Raw genomic sequence first — 19,750 nt, forward strand, 5'->3', positions numbered from 1 at the left:
AACACAAACAAACAAAAACAAAGCAATAGATTATTTCCTTTAACACTGATAAAGCACTGAAACACTTTGAACTGTGGAGAACCCTTCACTGAAGTAGTATTGTATTTATACAGTACAGGAAGAAAAAAACAAAAAAAAAAATTTTTTTTTGAGATGTCCGTGTGTTATGCATCTGGAAACTACTAGAGACTCGTACAATGTTTTCTTTCTTCTTTGTGTTCTTTCTCCTCCCGAGACACCCAGACATGATCCATTCCTCACTCCTTCAGAAAGTCCTGATCCAAATCACCACCCTCCAGCATATGAACCCCACCAATTCCCCATATTATCCCCACTTGTTTTCTCAGAGCCCTAATTTTAGTCGAAGGACATTAAGCTAGACTTCCCCTTACTAAATGTGTCCTTCGTCTTGTCTCTCATCTCTTCTCTAATACAGAAATCGAAGAATCTTAGTCACTGGAAGGCTATGAAAAGCCATAAACACTCCTGTCTTTAACTTTTTAATACCATCAAATACTGTCTTTCTTATCACTGTTGGCTTATGTTAATTTATTTGCAAGTAGGGGGAAAAAAAAACCAGTATTCATGCGCAGTTTGCATGGTTGAGAGGTCAGCCATTTCCAGCCTCATGTGGGTAGTGCCTTGTAGACCAACCCACCGGAACCTCTCAGGGAGGCAAGCAAGCAGAAAGTCCCCTGCAGCTGAGGTGCATAATTACCCAGCGTGCATCAGTGGGTGGCTGAAAGGAGCGGATGGACTGTACAGCGCAGGTCCCTTGAGCCCATTCATAAAGTCGTCTGCAGGAGGTGAGACACCCCTAACTGCAAGAGGAACTGCCATCAAAAGGAACTGTCGCCGCTGTGCCCTAGAAGGTTTTCGTGGAGAGTCAGGTTTTGCTCACAAAACAGGAGCGATAGTTTTCGCAAGTGGGCAATAGGAGCAGGCAAGTGGGGAAGTTTGTCAGGCTTTCGTCCAGCAGGTGGTATAAATTGCTTGTTGTCAGCTGAAACAGAAAGAGCTTTTGTAATAGTGAGGGATGATGGGGGTTGTAGGCCTTAAAATAGCAGAATAAAGGAGTAGGGAAGAGATGGGCATTATTTACTAACGCAGTAACCTTTACACCAGGGGATGGCATTTAATGAGGCACAGAGATTCCCATGACCCCCTTGTCAGGTGGAGCACACAGAGACAGAAAATGTGGTCCCTCGCTGTCAAAACTCGTGCCTAGATAGCAACTTGAGGCAGTTGACATAAGCAACCTTGAGATTGGTGGGAAGAGTCTGAAGACAGGACAGTGCTGTGACAGGCCTTAGACATTCAATTAAGACTTCTTTTCTTCAAGCTGCCTCTGAGAGGCTGAGCAGCTCAGGTGTATTTACTTCGCATGCTCAGATTGCCCTCCCCGGAGGAAGGTTGGCCCACCTGACAGCCTGATTCTTTTCTGATTCCCTCTGTAGGGAACTCACCACAGCTGGGTCACAGTGCTTCTCAGCTCTCCCAGATCCTAGCAGTGCTTGAGAAATGCCAAACTTCTACGTAAGACCCCTTTCCCCGGGTTCCACTCCAAATCAGGGTCAGGCTCAGCCATCTTCCTTTTAAGCATCCCAAGTATTCTAAGGTATGCCAGGTTTGAGAAATCAGGGCTAAGGGAAGCCTGGAGGTTGCCCCTAGAGTGGAACAATGGCCAAAGGCAATAGGTAAAACGGACAGGCAGGAGAGGGTGCTAGACATGAATTAACGGTGGGTGCCCTGTTGCTTAAAAGAGGAGAGGAGCCTGCCAGAGGCTGGTGCGTTCCAGGGAGTGTGATGGTTCCGATCAGCTCAGGTGACCTCACTGTGGGAAGCAGGTTAAGTTAAACCTGCAGAGGCTAGAGTGAACTCCTTGAAGACAAATCAACCCTCTCTCTAGGGTGCAGGTACATGGGGTGTATGTTTCTCTCAGCAACAAGGGATGACAATGTGAAACGACTCCAAAAGGAGTCCTTTGGACTGACCGATTAAAATAGGAATGATAGTAATCAATAGGGCTGTGTGTGTACGTGTGTGTGTGTGTAAATATGTGTGTGTGACTGCCTGAGTTTTAATGTGAGTGTGTGTGTATATATGTGTATGATTTTGTGTGTGCATATGTGTGAATGTATCTGTGTATATGTGTATGTATGTAACTGTGTGAGTGAGTGAGTGTGTGTATGTTTGCAGGAGCCATTGGATTCTAGTCGATGTGATAGCCCAGTAAAATAAATGCTAGAGTCTCCAGACCAGGGACCATAGAATCCAACTTACATAACTTACTTACTCCTTTCATTGAGGGTGAGCTTGATCCCCAGAGGACAGAGACTTGCCCAAGACCCCAGCCAGTGACAGCCTCCATCAGGGCTGTAAGGGTAGGAACAAATCTGACCTGTGTCCAAGCCTCTATGTGGCCCTTGACTAGAAGAGTCAGCTGCATAGTGTGAGACTTGAGTCACAGGCTAGCTCACTCAGTTTGAATCTGTTCCAATCATGATGCAGGTATCCTTATATGGAAGTTGCTTAGCTGTGCATGACATCATTTCTTCAACTTAAGGTGGAGATTAGAAGAGTGAAATGTTATCATAGTGTGTTGAAAGGATCAAATGAGTTTATGGCCAAAAATATTTAGAAAATGCTTAGCATGCAGCTCCTATTATGCAATATTGTAATTGTTGTACTCTGTTACTTTGTATAAGGACTGAAATGGTATCTTAGTACCAGGGCTTAGCATCATCAAGGCTCAGAGTTCAATCCCTAGTGCTGCTGCAAACATTTGAAAAGTGCTGTCAAAATGAACATGGCTGTGACACATTGCCTACTTCAGGATGGGCATTTAGAGAAAAATTTCATTTTTATCAAGGCAGTCTGAACTTTAGTCTGAAATTTTGCAGAATTTGCAAGCTCTGAGCTTTTACACAATCTTTCTAAGTCTTATGAAACCTATTATTCGTTTGATTGATTATCTATTGGTGTAGAACATTGCAGAACTGAGCTATACTCCTGATGTAGCTCTTGTCCCCTTTCTACCTTTATTTCCAGAAAAGGTGTTGCTAATTTGCTCATGATGTCTTTAGACTTGAGGCCCTCCTGCCTTCAATCTGCATATCAGGTCTGAGGGCCAGGTTAGGCTTCTAGCACATCATTGGGAATCAGAGCGGTATAGGGGCAGGAACAAAACATTGGCATTTCCCAGAAAGTACTCTCAATGATTCTCTTCACCTTTGAGATGTGGAGCTCGTGCTTCTTACTAAAAGGCGAAGTACCTCCTTAGCCTAGGCTTGGGTCTTTCCTTGCTCCTGAAGATCAACTTTCCCTGATTGACACAGTTAAGGAAACTGAGGATTCAGTTAGTGACAAGAGTGGTAATCTAGGGCCTCTGAAACCATGTCCTTGAGAACAGCATCTTCATTCTCTGGACTCACATATGACCAGGCATACAGTATCATCTGTAAGATTTAAGAATGTTGGTATCTGCCTCAAAGGATGCTGTGAAATTAGCCAAGACTTTCTGGGTACATTGTAGGCATCTCCTTCTGGGATCACTGAGATGCTAGCTGCTCTTTAGGCTCTAGCTCCTGGCACTGAGGCTTGTGGTCCATTGATTGAATGTGACAAGTGTATTTGTCTGTTCTCTGTCAGCTACTGTGCTGAAAAGTGTAACCAGAAAGGCTAAAGTCTCCAATGATTAATCCCTGGATCCTACTAAAGTTTCTACCGCATAAGATATAATTCTAACCAGGAAAGAAAAAAGCCACATATGACTTAATGACAATGACATATAATATCCCTACTTCTAAAGGAATGAGGACAAAGAGGGGACTAAGCCTGTAAGTGCAGGCTCTGAGCTAGGAAAGGCTGGGCGCTGCATATGTACAGAGTTTGAGAGAGGCTAGCCACAAGTGGAATGACCTCAGAAAAAGTGCTAATGGGATGGTGGTGGTGAGCAAAGGGAGATGTAGTCAGGGAATAGACATTATCTTCAAAGTGGAAGTACTGATAATGAGAAGGGAAGCCAAAATGGGAAGGTTAGAGGCTATGACAAGTGAGAGAAGAAAAGGATGCTCTCTCATAGTGCACAGTTTCCAAATTGTCCTTTGGTGTATAGAACTAAAAGAAGGATAGGGTTGAATTACTCAGGAAAGGGTCATAGGAGAAGGGAGTGAGAAGAAATAGGCTTTAAGGAAACTTGTGTGAGGAAAAGAAAAGTCTTCTAAAAGTAAAAGGCAGCCACCAGCTACGATGAATGGCTGAATAGAGGAGAAATGGGCAAAGGGGGTGTTCTTCCTAATAGTAATCACTTTGGTTATATGTAGGTGGAATCCCTTCAATTATGATGCTCTGTAGGTCAGAATATATTGAAATAAATCGGGACATAGGATATGCTACAATTGTTGTTCTAGCTTTGTTTGCTAAGAGTAAAGCTGCTGAGGGGTTCTGAATCAGAGTAAATGATGTGCTAAGTCCTCATCCTGATGTCATGAATGAACACCTGACAGGGACAAGAGGTGACTGATTTGACACTTAGGCTCAGAGTATCCATCATGCAAATCAGAATCCTATGGGAAAAGGACATGGAGTTGCCATTTTCTCTAAAGCTATTGCATGTGGGACTCGATATTCTTCTTGGTGGGCAGGACTAGGCATACAGGACTAGGAAGATGGTTCAGTAGGTGACAGACTTGGTTGTGCAAGTAGCATACAGGAAGACTAATAAATCCCCAGAACTCAGAACTCGAATTCAGGTGAAGGTAACAGCCTGAATGTATGTAATTCCAGCACCTGGATGGCCAGGACAGAAAATATGTCTAGACTAGCCATATCTATGCACGCCAGGTTCATAGAGAGAAACTGTCTTAAAGCATCATGTGGAGAACTACTGAGGAAGACCACCAGCATCAGACTCGGGCCTCCATATATATGTAGACACACATATGATTACATACATATGAATAGGTATACACATATATGAATAGCATGCACACATATGCATATACACACAATTTAAGAGTTAAAGAAGAGTACAGCAAAAAATCAGAGCAAGCTGTAGCTCTAGGACATATCAAAGTAACCTACTTCTTTCAGCTATGTCCTACTGCATGCTTTACGTTCTCCCAATAAAGCAATTATATTATGAGTCTACAAGAGATTAACCCATTGAATTGAGAATCGACTGAAGTCTCTTTAGACATACTATCCCAGCCATACTTGGAGACATGTTTCACTGATTCCCCAAGTGTTTATTAAGCCACACAAGTGTCAATCGAAAGTAACCATCACAAATGGAGAGAGAAGAGTACACTAATCATTGTTCAACATGATAGAGACTCATTTCCCTCTAAGGAAGAAAATATGTTCATGGCTTTACTTAGAGTACCTTAGTGATTGTCAAAGAAGATGATTTTTATGCAATCCTAAGGATAAATTTATTCCTTTGGGACCTTTAGAGGCTAGAGGATACAGCAAAGAGAAAATATACCAAAAGGCTTCATGATGCTCTTTGACCTCCTTAAGGATAAATATCAATAATTTTATATCGCTAATATTAATAGTGCTAACTATTATGATCATGGCAGAGTAACTCAAAGATTTTAAGGGTTTCTGAATTAAAAATGTGAAAGGAATTCAGTGATCTCAAATGCTGCAGTGACTAACCAGAAGGCCATCTTATGGAAGATCTAGAGAGATTGGTAAGAAGCTATCAACCAGTAATTTGATAACTTGGATGGATGGATGGATGGATGGATGGATGGATGGATGGATAGACAGACAGACAGAGAAACAGACAGACAGATAAACAGATGCTAGAATAAGAAATCAAGCCGAGACCTGAGAGTTGCGGAGACTCCCTGAGAATTTGATCAAAGTCTCTTGAGCATTAAAGACATTGGCTGTATTTTCACTTTACATTCATAGATTCTCACTCCTCACCACCCTTTCTCCCACTGAAATGATGCTGAGGTTTTTTGAATGCTCACAGGGCTGAGCTACATCCAGAACCTCCCTCCATTTATTTGAAAGTCAGCTTCTGCTTGTGATGTTACTGAATTCATAAACTTGGCTTTCTTGTATTTCTAAGAATTTAGTGACCAAACTGGAGAAGTCAACTTACTTACAACGTAGCCAGACTGGAAGTAGAAAGGCTACTAATTTCTCTGTTTCCAGATGCATTTCATTTTTTATGCAGAAGACAAAACAAGACCAGAAAATACACATCTGGTGGATTCTGCCTTGGAGAAAGGGGATCTGAGCTCAAGGTTCTCCCTGTGCTGTTACAGACGGGGACCTTTCATTTTGTTTGTGCTTGAATGCAAGCTGAGAAAAAAATGGAGTTAAAGTTCTTCTCCCAACCACTCTGAAAGAAAAATAAAATCTGATTTTTGTTGGCAGTGGCCCTCCCACCCACTCGGGGCCTGGCAGAGTTCTTTATCTCTAGGTCCATTTCTCTGAAGGGTTTGGACTGTTCTTATCTTTTCTTGGTAGTCCAGCTTTAACTCAGATGCCTCTGTGCCTACTAAACATACTTTGCTTGTAGTCTGATAGATGGAAAAGGTAATGTCTCTCCTACCAGAACTTCTGTGTAGGGTATTGGATGGCAGTTACAGTGGCATCCAGAGACTACAAGAGGGCAACAATCTAGATATGTTACTCACTTATCATTACTAGTTTTTAATACCATTTCATGTCCATCCTGCTGGCATGCTTATTGTGATAAAATACGATCAGTAGTTATTTTTTTAGAAAAACATTAAGAATAATCTAAATATTAAAATTTCACAGTTCCAAAGTTTTATGGGGAGTGAAAAATAGACATTATATATGTAATTTAGTAAGGCATGACTTTGAAGCAACACAATCTTGCATTAAGTCCCAGCTTTATCGTTTACTGCCCGAGTGAACTAGAATAACCTGCTTCTCCTCTCTGAGGCTAGAGGGCCTCTGCAGAACTGGAAAAGCAGGCCCCATGCAGGGTGCACCTTAATCCACAGCAAGGCTCTGCTGCCAGCCAACTGAGAAGCAGAACTGAAAGGAGTGACCTGGGTTGGCTTTTCTACCCTTCAGAAGGTCATAATCCAGTGGAGAACTTAGAAATTTGCTCACAAAATGTTGTGATAAAGGGGAAAAATTGAGAAAAATTAAAGACACATCATTAATCACAACCATGAGAAAAACTTTTGAGAAAGCCACGTTCATTTGCTAACCCATCAGCCTGGCTTCTCACATACTAGAGTTTCAGTAGATGGTTGCACATGAAGCATTTGTCCGAGACTATTAGGTACATTATTTCAGTGGGATGGCACTGAATTCACAGAGAATTTTATTTTTCTACTAAGCCATTCTACCATATTTTCTTTGAAAATGCCTTTCAGGGACAGTGATGGTAGATAGCAAGACAATTAAAAAATGATGGGTTTTCCATATTTATTTTGGTGTATTTAGTAATTTAGTATAATTCTTGTTTCAACTGATTTCATAATGATAAGTTTGAATAATAGCTGTGAAGTGATTAACCATTGCTTGGAAAGTCCCAGGGAGTTTAATCTCCTGCTTTCAACAGCCAACACTGCAGTACAGTGATGGATCTCAAGGAAGTTGATGCTGTGGGAACCTCAACTGTGTTGTGATATTATTGAAGGGAGACAAACCTGAGACATCCTTCATGGCCAGGACTCGGGCATCAACACATCCTTCAACCTATGTCAGTTCCACTGTGATCCTAACTGGAAAGGAGGGTCCTGGAAGAGATGTTCTTCCCACCAGTCACTGAGACCTGATCAAGAGTGCTTAGAGCCAGGAAACCTGGCAGCAGCAATAACTTTCCGGCTTGCCTTACTAACTCTTATCTTTTCTGGTTGCATCTTTGTGTAGAATCAAGCAAATTTCTAGGTTTAAATGTACATAGCTATATGTTCTAAACAGAAATATGGTGACCTTATTTTTAAAATGATTCCACCATATGTATACTATTGGGGAGATGATAAGAACAGCCGTGATAAAAAGCCATAGGTTGGCCCAGGGGTGGTTAAGACTTAGCATCTCATGTTCTAATTCATTTTTAAAGATTATGAGGGAAGAGCCAAGCATCACAGGGCAGGCCTGATTGTTGTTGTTGTTTGGTGTGGCATTTAAGTCTAGCCTTTCCATCTGGTAAATGAGCAGACTCAAGCTAGAAGTGATGCCTTGTGTAGGAACTGGAAAGCAAAAGCAGATGCCAACTGTCAACTGATAGACAGCCCTTGGTGTTTTACAATAATGTCTACAAAGAAAAGTGTTCTTTAACGAATTAATATAAAGGGTGAAGGATAGTTTGTTGAGAAAAAAAAAAGCATGCTGTAAAAAACAGAAGGAAAAATAAACAAACTTCAGACTTCCTGTGCTTGGGTGTGACTGGTTTGACAAAGACCTTTGAAGGGAGCCATTGTTGCATGAGTAATTGATACTGAGATTCACCCATAGGCAAAGACGGTAACAAGGGGCAAGGCTCACTTCACCCTTCCTGCCCTGTGGTACTGGGTGACCTCTCCATGCCCCTCCTCTGTAGTGTTTTGCATGCTGATCTACAGAACAAGACTTAACTCTTAACTTTACAAGGAGGATACTTGAATACATCCTAATGTCAACCTTGACCTCCTTCCCCTTCCTCTCTCTTCCCTTCCCCTCTCCTCAGCACCTCTCTTTTTCCTTCCCTTCATCTGCTTTTCCCTCTCATTTCCTCCTCTCCCTTTGGAAGTCAATATTTCATCAGGTCTAAATTTTTGTCTTTTTTTGAGGTAAGATATCCACACAGTTTAAGAGGAAGGGTATTTAGCAAAGTAAAGCAAAGGGTAACATATTATCGAAGGAATGACTAGAGTCACATGTTGGAAGGGAGGAGTATGTGTCAAAAGATGCAGGTGCCAGCCCACTGGTTCTGCATTGTATAATTTAAAGAAATGTCTATGAATATATTTGATATAGGTGACAGTGCTGATGGAAAGTGACACTTTTCTCAAATTATGGAAAGCTAGAGGACTGGATCTTGCTTTTTAAGTTTTGTCTTTTTTCTTTTTAAAAACTGATTTTTGATTTTGTGTGTGTGTGTGTGTGTGTGTGTGTGTATCCCTGTATCATGTGTGTGCACAAACCCATAGAGCCCAGGAGAGGGCATCAAATCCACCAGGACTGGAATTACAGGTGTTGTATACCACCAGACAAGAGTGTTGGGAAGCAAACTTGAGTCCTCTGGAAGAGCACCAAATGTTCATAACCACATAGCCATATCTGCCGCTCCATTGCTCCATTTTAGGGTATTCATGGCTGGGTTCTCTTACAAGGTTCATAAGAAAATGCTAGGGGAATATAGAGTCAAATTACATTGCAGAGGATACTATGATTTTTGAGATTGGGTTTTTATTCGTTGGTTTGTTTGTTTGTTTGTTTGTTTTTTAATCTAGATCCTTTATTAGTGTATATGTGTGGCAGTTGGGGAAGTTCCCTTGGTATCTTAGTTCTGATGCAATTGGAAGAAGCTAACTACAGCTTCAGGAGAGATTAGTAACAATGAAGTGTTCTCAACATTAGAAAAAGTGCTTCTGAAGATAGACATGTGGTTTTTCTTGGTTTCCTCACATCTGTCTCCTGACCTACCTAGTCTCACATATACAAGACTACACCTATGACAATTTGTGTATAATTTAGAGTTCGAATTGTATAAATATTTTGTCTTCTTTCTGTTCTTAACTTGCCTGCTAACCACAATGTGCTAAACAATCTCTTTATGTCCTTCCACTATGCAATATCCAGACAGATCAGTACAATATATATTCTGATTGCATGATTCAAATTGTTTAGCATATGGACATAGATACACTATTCTAAACAGTGAAAAACATGTAGACTTGAGGACATACAACACACACACATACACACACACACACACACACACACACACACAAATATATAAATGACAGTGAGGATTTGGGAAAAGATTTGTAAATTTTATTGAAATAGTGCTCAGGCTATGATACTAGATGCTAATTTTTGTAAGATACTTCCATGAGGCAAAACTGGGTAAAAAAATACTTAAAATCTTTCTATAATATCTATTGTAATTATTTATAATTCTGTATTTATTTAGAATTTTTTTTTAAAGTTAATTTAAAGTGGCTTATAAAGGAACTATTGAAATGGCTGGCTCATTGGTCAAGAGTCTGTACTGCAGAATTTGTATCTCAGTAACCATAACTGGAAGCTCACAACCACCTGTAAGTCCCTCCTCAAGAGATCCAATTCTCTGTTTTGCATTCTGCTGATCCCTGCAGTCTTGCACACATCCCTCAAGAGACACACATGTGTACACATGATTAAAATTAAAAATTAAATCTTTAAAAAATAACTTACAAAAAAAAGTAGCTTTCGATGTAAATCCTAGTGCCCATGCTTCTGTTGACATAGCATGAAACTTCCATAACCTCACCCACTGCATAGCCCCACATTCTGGATACAAATAAAACATAGCCTTAACATAGAGCTGCATCAGAACATTTCACATGCACCGAGTTGTTGTCCACCTCAGCACTTCCTATTTGACTGCAGCCTGAAGTGAAGAGAAAGACTACAGGCTGACCTCATTGCTATTCCACCTTTTCTGTGCATCGCCTCTTCCTGCTCAGGCTAATTCTCCTGTCAGCCACTTGTCTCTTTCCTTTGGCCATGCAAACCTTACATCTCCTGATTTTATAGAGATGTTTATACATGTTCATTATGGATTTGTTTTGCTCTATTCTCTACCATGACCTCCCATAGGAGTGAGACAGTCAGACTCACTTTTTATTTCTACTATTTATATGCTTCTAGGTGAAAATGCATATTTTAGTCATCATTTTTATATATTTATCCTGAATGTGTTGCTGCGGCAGATTGGTAATCATTTGTTAATATACCCAGTGCTGTGCTCTCCTACCCTCTGAATAGAATATAGAATCAATATTTGAAAAGGGAAAAAGATTATCCATGTACACTATTAATTTGGCTGTTCTTATATGAATATCAATGATTTAAGAGCATAATTAATTTCATTCTGAGGTAAAATTAACCTACTAATCATTATAGCAAATCACTACCAAGATTATCTAGACAGATAATGTTCAGATTTGGAGAATATATCAACTGAGAAAGCTAGAATTTCACTCTAGATAAACAGAGATGAAAGTTGAATTAAAAAAAAAAGTATACTTGAGGATCTAGCAGCAAGATTAACAAATTGGGATAAGATTAATTGGCACAGTATCCTGGTGTTTGTTTATTCCTTAGTTAACTGGAATTCTAACTCTAATTAAGCAACACCTCCACACACACCATGCTAAGCAACTAGTGATTAAACAAAGAAAGCCATAGGTCCAGAAACTCGTGTTTATTGTCCTGGAGTGCTATGCTGAGATTGTAGTCATGAGAGAAGTTATTAATCTGAGGGTAAAATTTAAGTTCTCTGAAATCACTTCTGTATTCCAATGCTTCTTACCTGCTGGAGGCAGAATGAGCAGATAATCAGTTGAGGCACTTATAAAATAGGTTTAATGATAGGTCGGAGTTGCCCTCAGACTTAATGAAGGGGTGTTTATTTTCTTTTTGAAATCTATGCTATGTTGGAAAGTGTAAGTACAGCCTACAATAACAATGCTATTAATTAAGAGAGATGAATTTGATTTAAAAAAAAAAGACTTGATTGTCTAGCATTGGAAGTTCTGTCTTATTTTAGGGCAGATTGTAGCCCATGCTGCTTTCTAAAGAAACATCAATTGTGAAACGTAGGAACTATGCTATTTATGTCTGTATGACTTTATAGACTCATTGGTGTTTTACAGATAGATTCTGTTTTGGTGTAATTAGCCAGGGTCATGAATATAGAAAATATAATCTTAGCTTCATTTTTTTTTTGTCCTTTTAAGTTTCATAGAAACCCCAGCTCATTTCTCGTGGAAAGAAAGTTATTACAGATCTGCCATGTCGCAGAGCACCCAGACAAGCGAGTTCCTCAGCCCAGAGGTCTTCCAGCATATCTGGGATTTTCTGGAACAGTAAGTATCAAATAATCAAGATGTATACCAGAACTGTTTAAAAATAAGCAAATGCAGCTGGTTAAAATATTATTTGCTATAGAATATGTCTGGATCAGTTTTTTTTTTAAAGTTAGTTTTGGAAATTTATTGCCTTCAATACTATCTCTGCATTGCAAATAAAGTAGTTTTCTTTCTTTATAGTTTTCAAAACCAAAAGATCATTATTATATGACTGCAAAGTTCACTGTAGATATTCTAAATGCCTCCCCAACAATCCAAAACATCTTCACCAATGTCTAGTGTCTGTCACTCAATACCTATTCTTGCTTGAAGTCATACTCTAAGACGGTGAGCCACTCCACTTCAGTAGCTGTTTTAACATTTCTATGAGAAATGTGCATTGGTATTTTTATCAAAAACAGATTTTAGTCAGCTAACATAAGATGGGAAAGGGAACTCTATCATGCTTACTACACACTGGTGAGCTTGTAGAATCGGTACAAAACACCCTTCCCTGTCTATCCATGTTAGCCAGACTATCTTGATAGGTCATAAAGCAGAGATCATGGCTCGTACTTGAGAAATAGGATTTAGTTTGACCTTTCTCAGATTTTATATTAACTATTTAGTGTGGTAAATGGTTGAATCAAGATTCAACCCTGGGTTTCTGATTGTAAGCAAGGCCTTGACAACCTTGAAACAGAAAATATCCACTGTTATTAGTCGTTTAAATAAACTGCAGTCTCTTCCAGTGGGTAATTCACACCTTCCTCCCTCCTTGTGCTAGGCCTATATGCTCAGTACAGCCCATCGAGTTGAACTTTGTGGATGAACCTTCCGAAAATGGTGCAACAAACAAGATTGAGATTAGCATGGATTGTATCCGCATGCAAGACTCAGACCTCAGTGACCCCATGTGGGTGAGTGCGCTTCCTCTTCCTGTGTGGGCAAGACTAGCCACAAATCAAAGGAGATGACTCTGATTGGACAACACCATTACAGAGAGAGCAAATGGAGCCCACTGGGAAAGGATTAGCTGGGGTTTTGTAGATTCTGGCTCTTTCTCAGCTTTCTGCAGTGGGTAGGGACAGAAGGTGGAAATGATTTCTTACCTTTTGTTGTTTGTATGGTTTTTTTTTTTTCCTGAGGTGTTATTCATGTTAAGGCTAAATTAGAGAGGGTAATGTCACAAGGGTTTCCAATTCATAGAGAAGCAGACACTGGACCTGATTCTGCCCAGATCCATTCCACTGTTGTACATGTTCCATGCCAACACTCAGGAAGTAAAGCACAAAGAAACACACATGATACAGAAGCTGTATTGTTTTTTTCTTTCCCATGGTGTTGCTCATGTTGTTAGGATGCTAGGTCTGTTACTTCTTTATTAAATGGTGAACTCATACCAGTGACTTCCATCTCTGGCTAGGTCAGGAGTATTACTGTTAATTTTGAAACAGATCCTGTAATAAGGAAAACACTCTGATAATTCCAAGCAAAAGTGAACCTGTCTTACAGAAGTTGTGTGTTCTTGTACTCAAGGGATTTTTTATTCTGACTCTTGGCTACATAAGAACTGAAAAAGTTATAAAGTTCAAACTCACATGCCTTTAACTCTCTAGTCCTGGTTAGTATTGAAGTTCACACACTGATGGACTTGGTTTCCTAATGTTCCAGAATGTTCCGTTGTTTCCTTTTGTTGTTGAACACATTCTCTTCCAAAATATCATTTCCAAGCTTTTCTCCCCTCAGTCCAATTCCTATCTTTCCCTCACTGCCCGCTTTGCCCTGCTCTTCCTTGGAATCCTTTCCCTGTCACTAGTTCCACCCCCTGGAATTAAATACCATCCCTCTGAAGCAACCACGGGGAAAGCTTGTGTTATATTCTGCATTACACGTCACTCGACTTATTTATTTCTCTGCCTTTTTGGGAATCAGGAGCTACGTTTTGTCATTGGAGTGCTCAAGAGCACATAGCAGAGATTCAGAAAGAATGTGGTGGGGTTTTGCCAGAGAAGAGGGGAAAAAATTAAAAAACAAACCAATAAGGCACTTGGAGGCCGGTGTATTGGAACCCCATGAAAACAGAGATAGAGAGAGAATGAATTCAATTAAGTAAAGACATATACCTTTCTCTATATCCCCTCTTTTGAACTGAAAAGAATTGACAGCTGTCAAAAATTATAGTTGAATATGAATTGTTAACTTCTACCTTAGTTCTGTTCCAATACCTCCTTATCTTTAGCTCGACATACACATATTTGGGTATGAATGGCAGTTACGTAGATGGGGCCAAATTATAGCAGGCCTCGGCAGCAGGCATGGCAAAACACTGAGTTTGTGCAGGATGCCAGTAATTAGTGTTCTGCTGTGTAAATTAGAAAGTAGAGACTCTAAGATGCCTAGCCCCACTCAACTGCTGCACGGGTGTGTGGGGCTTTCCAAGGCTTAGTAGCAGACTTTCTCGTTTCCATTATAGGTTAATTGCTAAATACTTTCAAAAGTCTGCACATAAATTACTTTCCCCATCAATATAGTATTTTAATAAGTTGGGAATTCAGCCAATTCCTTTCTCACTACACAAGAAATACAACTCTATAATGGGCATGAGGAGGCATGTCGAATTCTTAAGGACAGAAATTGAAAAATTCATCCTATGGATTTTCTGAGTTTTGATATGGCCAAGAAATGGAATCGTGATGTTTTGGTCTTATTATTAACAAAGGAAATTAAAGTGCAGATGTTAAATTAGGATTATTAAATTTTAGATTCTGTGTGTCTTTTAAACTAGAATGTGTTTCCTAATTATAAAATTCTGAATATTAGTTCTATTGGGATATGAATGGGGGTAAATGAAATGTCTCAAAAAATCATATTTTAACTCTATTTTTCAAGTGCCTTAATGAACCTTGATTCTGTTGTTTGATATATTGCTGTATTTCTCAGATTTGTATTATTTTGGATCTGTGTAAGCATGTCTCTATTATGTTTGAGGTATGAATTCAATATTAACAGTTACACATTCTCCTCAGTGATGGATGCTGGCCAAGCAAGCATTTGCATTTATTTATTCTTTATCTTTCATGCTAAATTAGAATTTTCTTTAAGGAAACTGACTGGTAACTATCTAAAATGCTATGTATTTTTAAATCCTAATGGACTCATCTCAGATACATATAAGAAGTTTTCAGCTCTACATTATTAAAAGACTAATATCAAGATGTGTGCATGTATGTATGTGTGTATGTATATTTATGTGTGTATATATTTGTGTTTGTGTTGTGTGTATGTGTGTGTGTGTGAGAGACAGATAGACAAACAAACAGACAGACAAACAGACAGACAGAAAGAGAGAGACACACACAGAGAGAATGTGTATATTTGGTAAAGGCATAGGCCATAGCACCTGTATTAGCACCTATTATAGTACTCAACATATATGATCTAGATTTATATAAAAATTTTACCATGTTTATGAATCCAGACAGACTTAGTGATATCTTGTTTCTTATGATACATATGAAGAAATCAATGGTTCTTCCCTGGAGAAGACCATAAAATATCATTAAAGGCAAATCGGGATAAAATGGTTCTTGTTACTGGGAATTGTGTATATTCTTATAAAAACATTATAAAATTATGATTGATTCAGACTGAGAAATTACAGCAATATGTTACAAAAAAGGTGATTTGTAATAGGCTTGGAAATTTGAATAAAATTGATTAAATGGGAGGAAAAACTGTAATCCACATTTGGAAAACTGGTATCATCAAAGCCTAACTTGAAGAATATCACAAATTTGAAGAGATAAGGGTGAAATTTTCAACTACAGAAAATATATATGGGAAAAACTGAACATTAAAAACTAGAGTGTTGCTGGGCAGTGGTGGCTCATGCCTTTAATGCCAGCACTAGGGAGGGACGGGCAGGTGGATTTCTGAGTTGAAGGCCAGCCCGGTCTACAGAGTGAGTTCCAGGACAGCCCAGGCTACACAGAGAAACCCTGTCTGGAAAACAAACAAACAAACAAACAAACAAAACTAGAGGGTTTAGGGCTTGAGAGATGACTCAGCCATTAAAAGCATAGATGCTCTTCCAAAGGACTAGGATTCTGCTCCCAGCACAAACCCTGATTGAAATTGAAGACTCCACTGTAGCAGTTTCCAACCTGTAGGCCACAACCCACTTGAGGGTTGCATATCAAATACCTACTCACCCAATATTTACATTCAGATTCATAACAGTAGCAAAACTACAGTTATAAAGTAGCAATGAAATATTCTTATGGCCAGAGGTCACCAGAACTTGAAGAATATGTGTTAAAGGGTTGCAGCATTGGGAATGTTGAGAACCACCAGGCTATAGAATGATATTTTCTTTTACACGTTTGGTAGAATGTGCCAATAAAATAATCTAGGCCTTTTTGGAAACTAGAAATTAAATTTCCTCACAAGACTATTGATATTATTTTATCTTGGTCACATCTGGAGAAAATACAGTTTTTGAGAAAGTGATAATTGAATCATAGTTGCTGAACCCATGCATATAGAATGGTTTAGAATATTTCCTTTATATTCCATTAATATCAGAAAGATATATAATTATAAATTCATTTATTGGATGGAAACGTTTCAGTACCAGAGACTTGCTGATTTTCTTTAGCTTTCAGTAGAACATCTCACATTTTACTTAAACATTTTTTTCTAATAGTTTTCTCTGGCTAACCTCATTTTTTTTTTCTGGTTTGCATTCCTACCTTCAGGGCCTTTAGTTTTATTTTGCAATACCCACCCCCTGAAATTTCTTTTCTCCTCCTCCTCCATATCTTCCTGTCTTTCTCTTTGCCTGTCTTCCCTCTCTTTCTAATTTCTCCATCTTTTTCCTCCTCTTCCTCCTCTACCCTGCTTCTTGTTTTTCTCTCTTACCAACAGCCGTTACTCTATCAAAGCTTTAATGTCTAAGCTTCCTCAGTAGACATTTGTATTATTGAGTTGATTATTTCCTTTGTTTTCCTCCTGAAGACTTTAGCATGACAACAAGAAATGTCCCAGTAGACCCTGCTCTAGTTGCATCACAGAGGGGCTGATGTGATGAATGTGTTTCTCAGTTACTGTTTAGTTCTAAATATGTTTATACTTTTGCAGACTTCAAATTTGGTCCATTAGTGTTTAGAGTGTAGCACTGAAACACAAGACGGTGTGCTCTGCTTTTGTTGTGTGGAAAGTTTTCTAGTAGCAACTGGATCCAGTTGGATTTTGGAACTGCAGAGTCCCACATCCTTTCTGTTCTTCTGTCTCCTGTTTTGATAACTACAGAGTGTAGACATTTCCAAGCAATAATTATGGATCTTTCTTTTCAAGTATCCAAGTGTTTTCTGCATTTGTGTTGGATACATGATATCTATGATTAGTAGTATTCGTGGTGTCTTGGCCCTTTCTATAATTGTATAATCCTTCTATTAATTTCTGCTAGTCGACTTTGTCAGTCTACATTGTCTTGGGTAATAACTCAGCAAACTGAAGTTTCTAGTTATTTGCTATCTACCTGATGAGTCTTTCCTTCATTGTTTTACACTTATATCATTGTATTTGAAATTAATTTCTCTTAATAACATGTAACTGGATTCCTTTCACGCATTATGACAATCTGTTCCCTATTTGCTGTGCACACCATTTATATATACTGGAAGGTGTGTGTTCTTTGACCGTAGCTGTTTTCTGTGTGTTCATTCCATCATCCCTGTTCCATTTATTTGGCCTTTTTAGAATACTTGACCTCTATTGTAATCTTTTATTTTCACGTATCTATTTTTGTCTTTGCATAACTTAGTGGCAACTCTAAGAATCTCTGTTTTACACCTCTGTCATCCACCAAGAATTGACATAGAAGAAAATGTAGAATGGAATATGGAAACTCTTGGCCTCTTTGCACTGTAGGCACACATTCTGCATCAGCAGACACTGAATGTTACAGCAGAAAAGAGCATTGATTTCACTTTCAACTACCTAAGCATTGAACTCCAAAGCAAAATTATGGGCGAGTTTTGAGTACAATTCTTAACAGCTCCGGTGCTCTTGCTTAGGGGAAAACTGTAATTCTCATTGTGCATTGCTAAGAAAACGATAGAACTCCAGTCGCTATCCGTTACCAGAATGGGGTTTTCAAGGTAAACAGCACCTATGCTTTTAAGCAGAGCAGTTAGATAGCCTAAACTCTCATTCAGAATCTTGAATCTTTCGGAATTTATAAATGACACTTTAATTTCTACTTTTCCCCCTTTGTCTCAGCTTGCAACTGCACTTACACACATGAATGTACTCACACAGAATGTAATTTGAACCACGCTTACTTTATAATATTAGATAATTAAGTCAGTACAGCTTTTGGTATATATGTTGTTTTAAGTCTTCCTCTGCCATGTTTTATGATTTAAGTATATATAAAGTATATACCTTCCAAAAAACGTCTAATTTAAAGTCACTCACAGAAATTACTCTGAGTAACTTAAAGCAGGCTGAGGAGTTAGTAAGTTACACACATGCCCTCTCCTTGCTTCAAAAAGTTCTGATGTGTTAGGCAAGAAGTAAGCATTTGTCGTTTGCTATGTGCCCTTGTCTCCTGGTTCCTAAGATGTGTAATATCAGCTGACTAAGCCTTGCACCAATGGGTAGAACTTCCTACAAGGAAAGTATCATTCATTTTCTTCTCTTCACTTTCTTGGCTTCCAGAAGACCTCTACAGATCATTCCCACTCCCACCATCTGATCCCTATCGCTTCCCTACAACACCTATCCACTTGTCTTGTCATTTAGGAAACCGATTCAATCAGTGTAGGTAGATTTGGTTAAAAGCATTGGGAAATGGTCAATGAATACGATGCTATGAGGTTCTCCACCTTTTGTTGCTAAATTATATCATGGGATTTGTAATGAAAACAACTGGTGTTGGATTTGTCTTCAAAACTGTAAAGAGGGTCCAGTAACATCTACCCATAAACAGGCCTGTCCTCAGTTGTATAGAAAAGTCTAATAACAGAAGTCTTTACACAGGAGAATCGTGGTGTTTTGCTTCTTTCAGATTCCTTATGTGTATAAATATAGAGTCAATCACTTGAGATTTTTTTGTGGTCACTTGTCTACTTTGCTTATAAGCTCTTTAAATACAGTAAATAGATTCTGCTTTAAAAATAATGGTAATTAATTTATCTACTAAAATAATAAATTTAAGAATTTTATATACTGTAAAAAGCACATATGTTCCTAAGTCATGATAACACATATGAACACTGCAATTTTCTTCTACTCTTCTTTTTAGAAAAAAAAAAACACATTTTGAGTCATGTCATAATTAATTCTTTTCCTTTTGTTGAAAATGTTTTTTGTAATATAGAATTCTGACTATTCTTTCCTCCTACTTCTCCAGTTCCTCCCCACCTCCTCTCCCATGCAGATCCACCCCATTTCTGCATCTCATTAGAAAACAAACTGGCTTCTAAAAGATAATTACAATAAAAAAATATAACAAAAGCTAACATATCATATTTGAACAAAACAATCGAAGCAGAGGAAAGCAGTCCAAAAGAAGGCACAGAGACCTATTCATTTACACACCCCAAAATCTCATAAAAACAGTAAATGATTGCAAAGGACCTGTAAGGTAAAAAGAGAGAAGAAAAATATACAAATAAAATCATATTAAAATAAAG

At 38.7% G+C, this 19,750-nt stretch overlaps 1 protein-coding gene across 5 annotated transcripts in view; it reads left to right on the forward strand.

Moving 5' to 3' along the window:
• The window catches only part of Trp63 (transformation related protein 63), a 208,326-nt gene that overhangs the window by 67,567 nt on the left and 121,009 nt on the right, over positions 1–19,750 (forward strand). For all 5 annotated transcript variants that reach the window (XM_006522000.2, XM_006522002.1, NM_001127259.1 and 2 more), the window contains exons 2-3: positions 11,937–12,065; positions 12,835–12,967. In XM_006522000.2, coding sequence (XP_006522063.1) covers positions 11,937–12,065; positions 12,835–12,967 — 262 coding nt within the window. The remainder of the gene's footprint in view (positions 1–11,936; positions 12,066–12,834; positions 12,968–19,750) is intronic.

Source organism: Mus musculus, chromosome 16 (assembly GCF_000001635.26).
Source record: "Mus musculus strain C57BL/6J chromosome 16, GRCm38.p6 C57BL/6J".
NCBI lineage: Eukaryota > Metazoa > Chordata > Mammalia > Rodentia > Muridae > Mus > Mus musculus.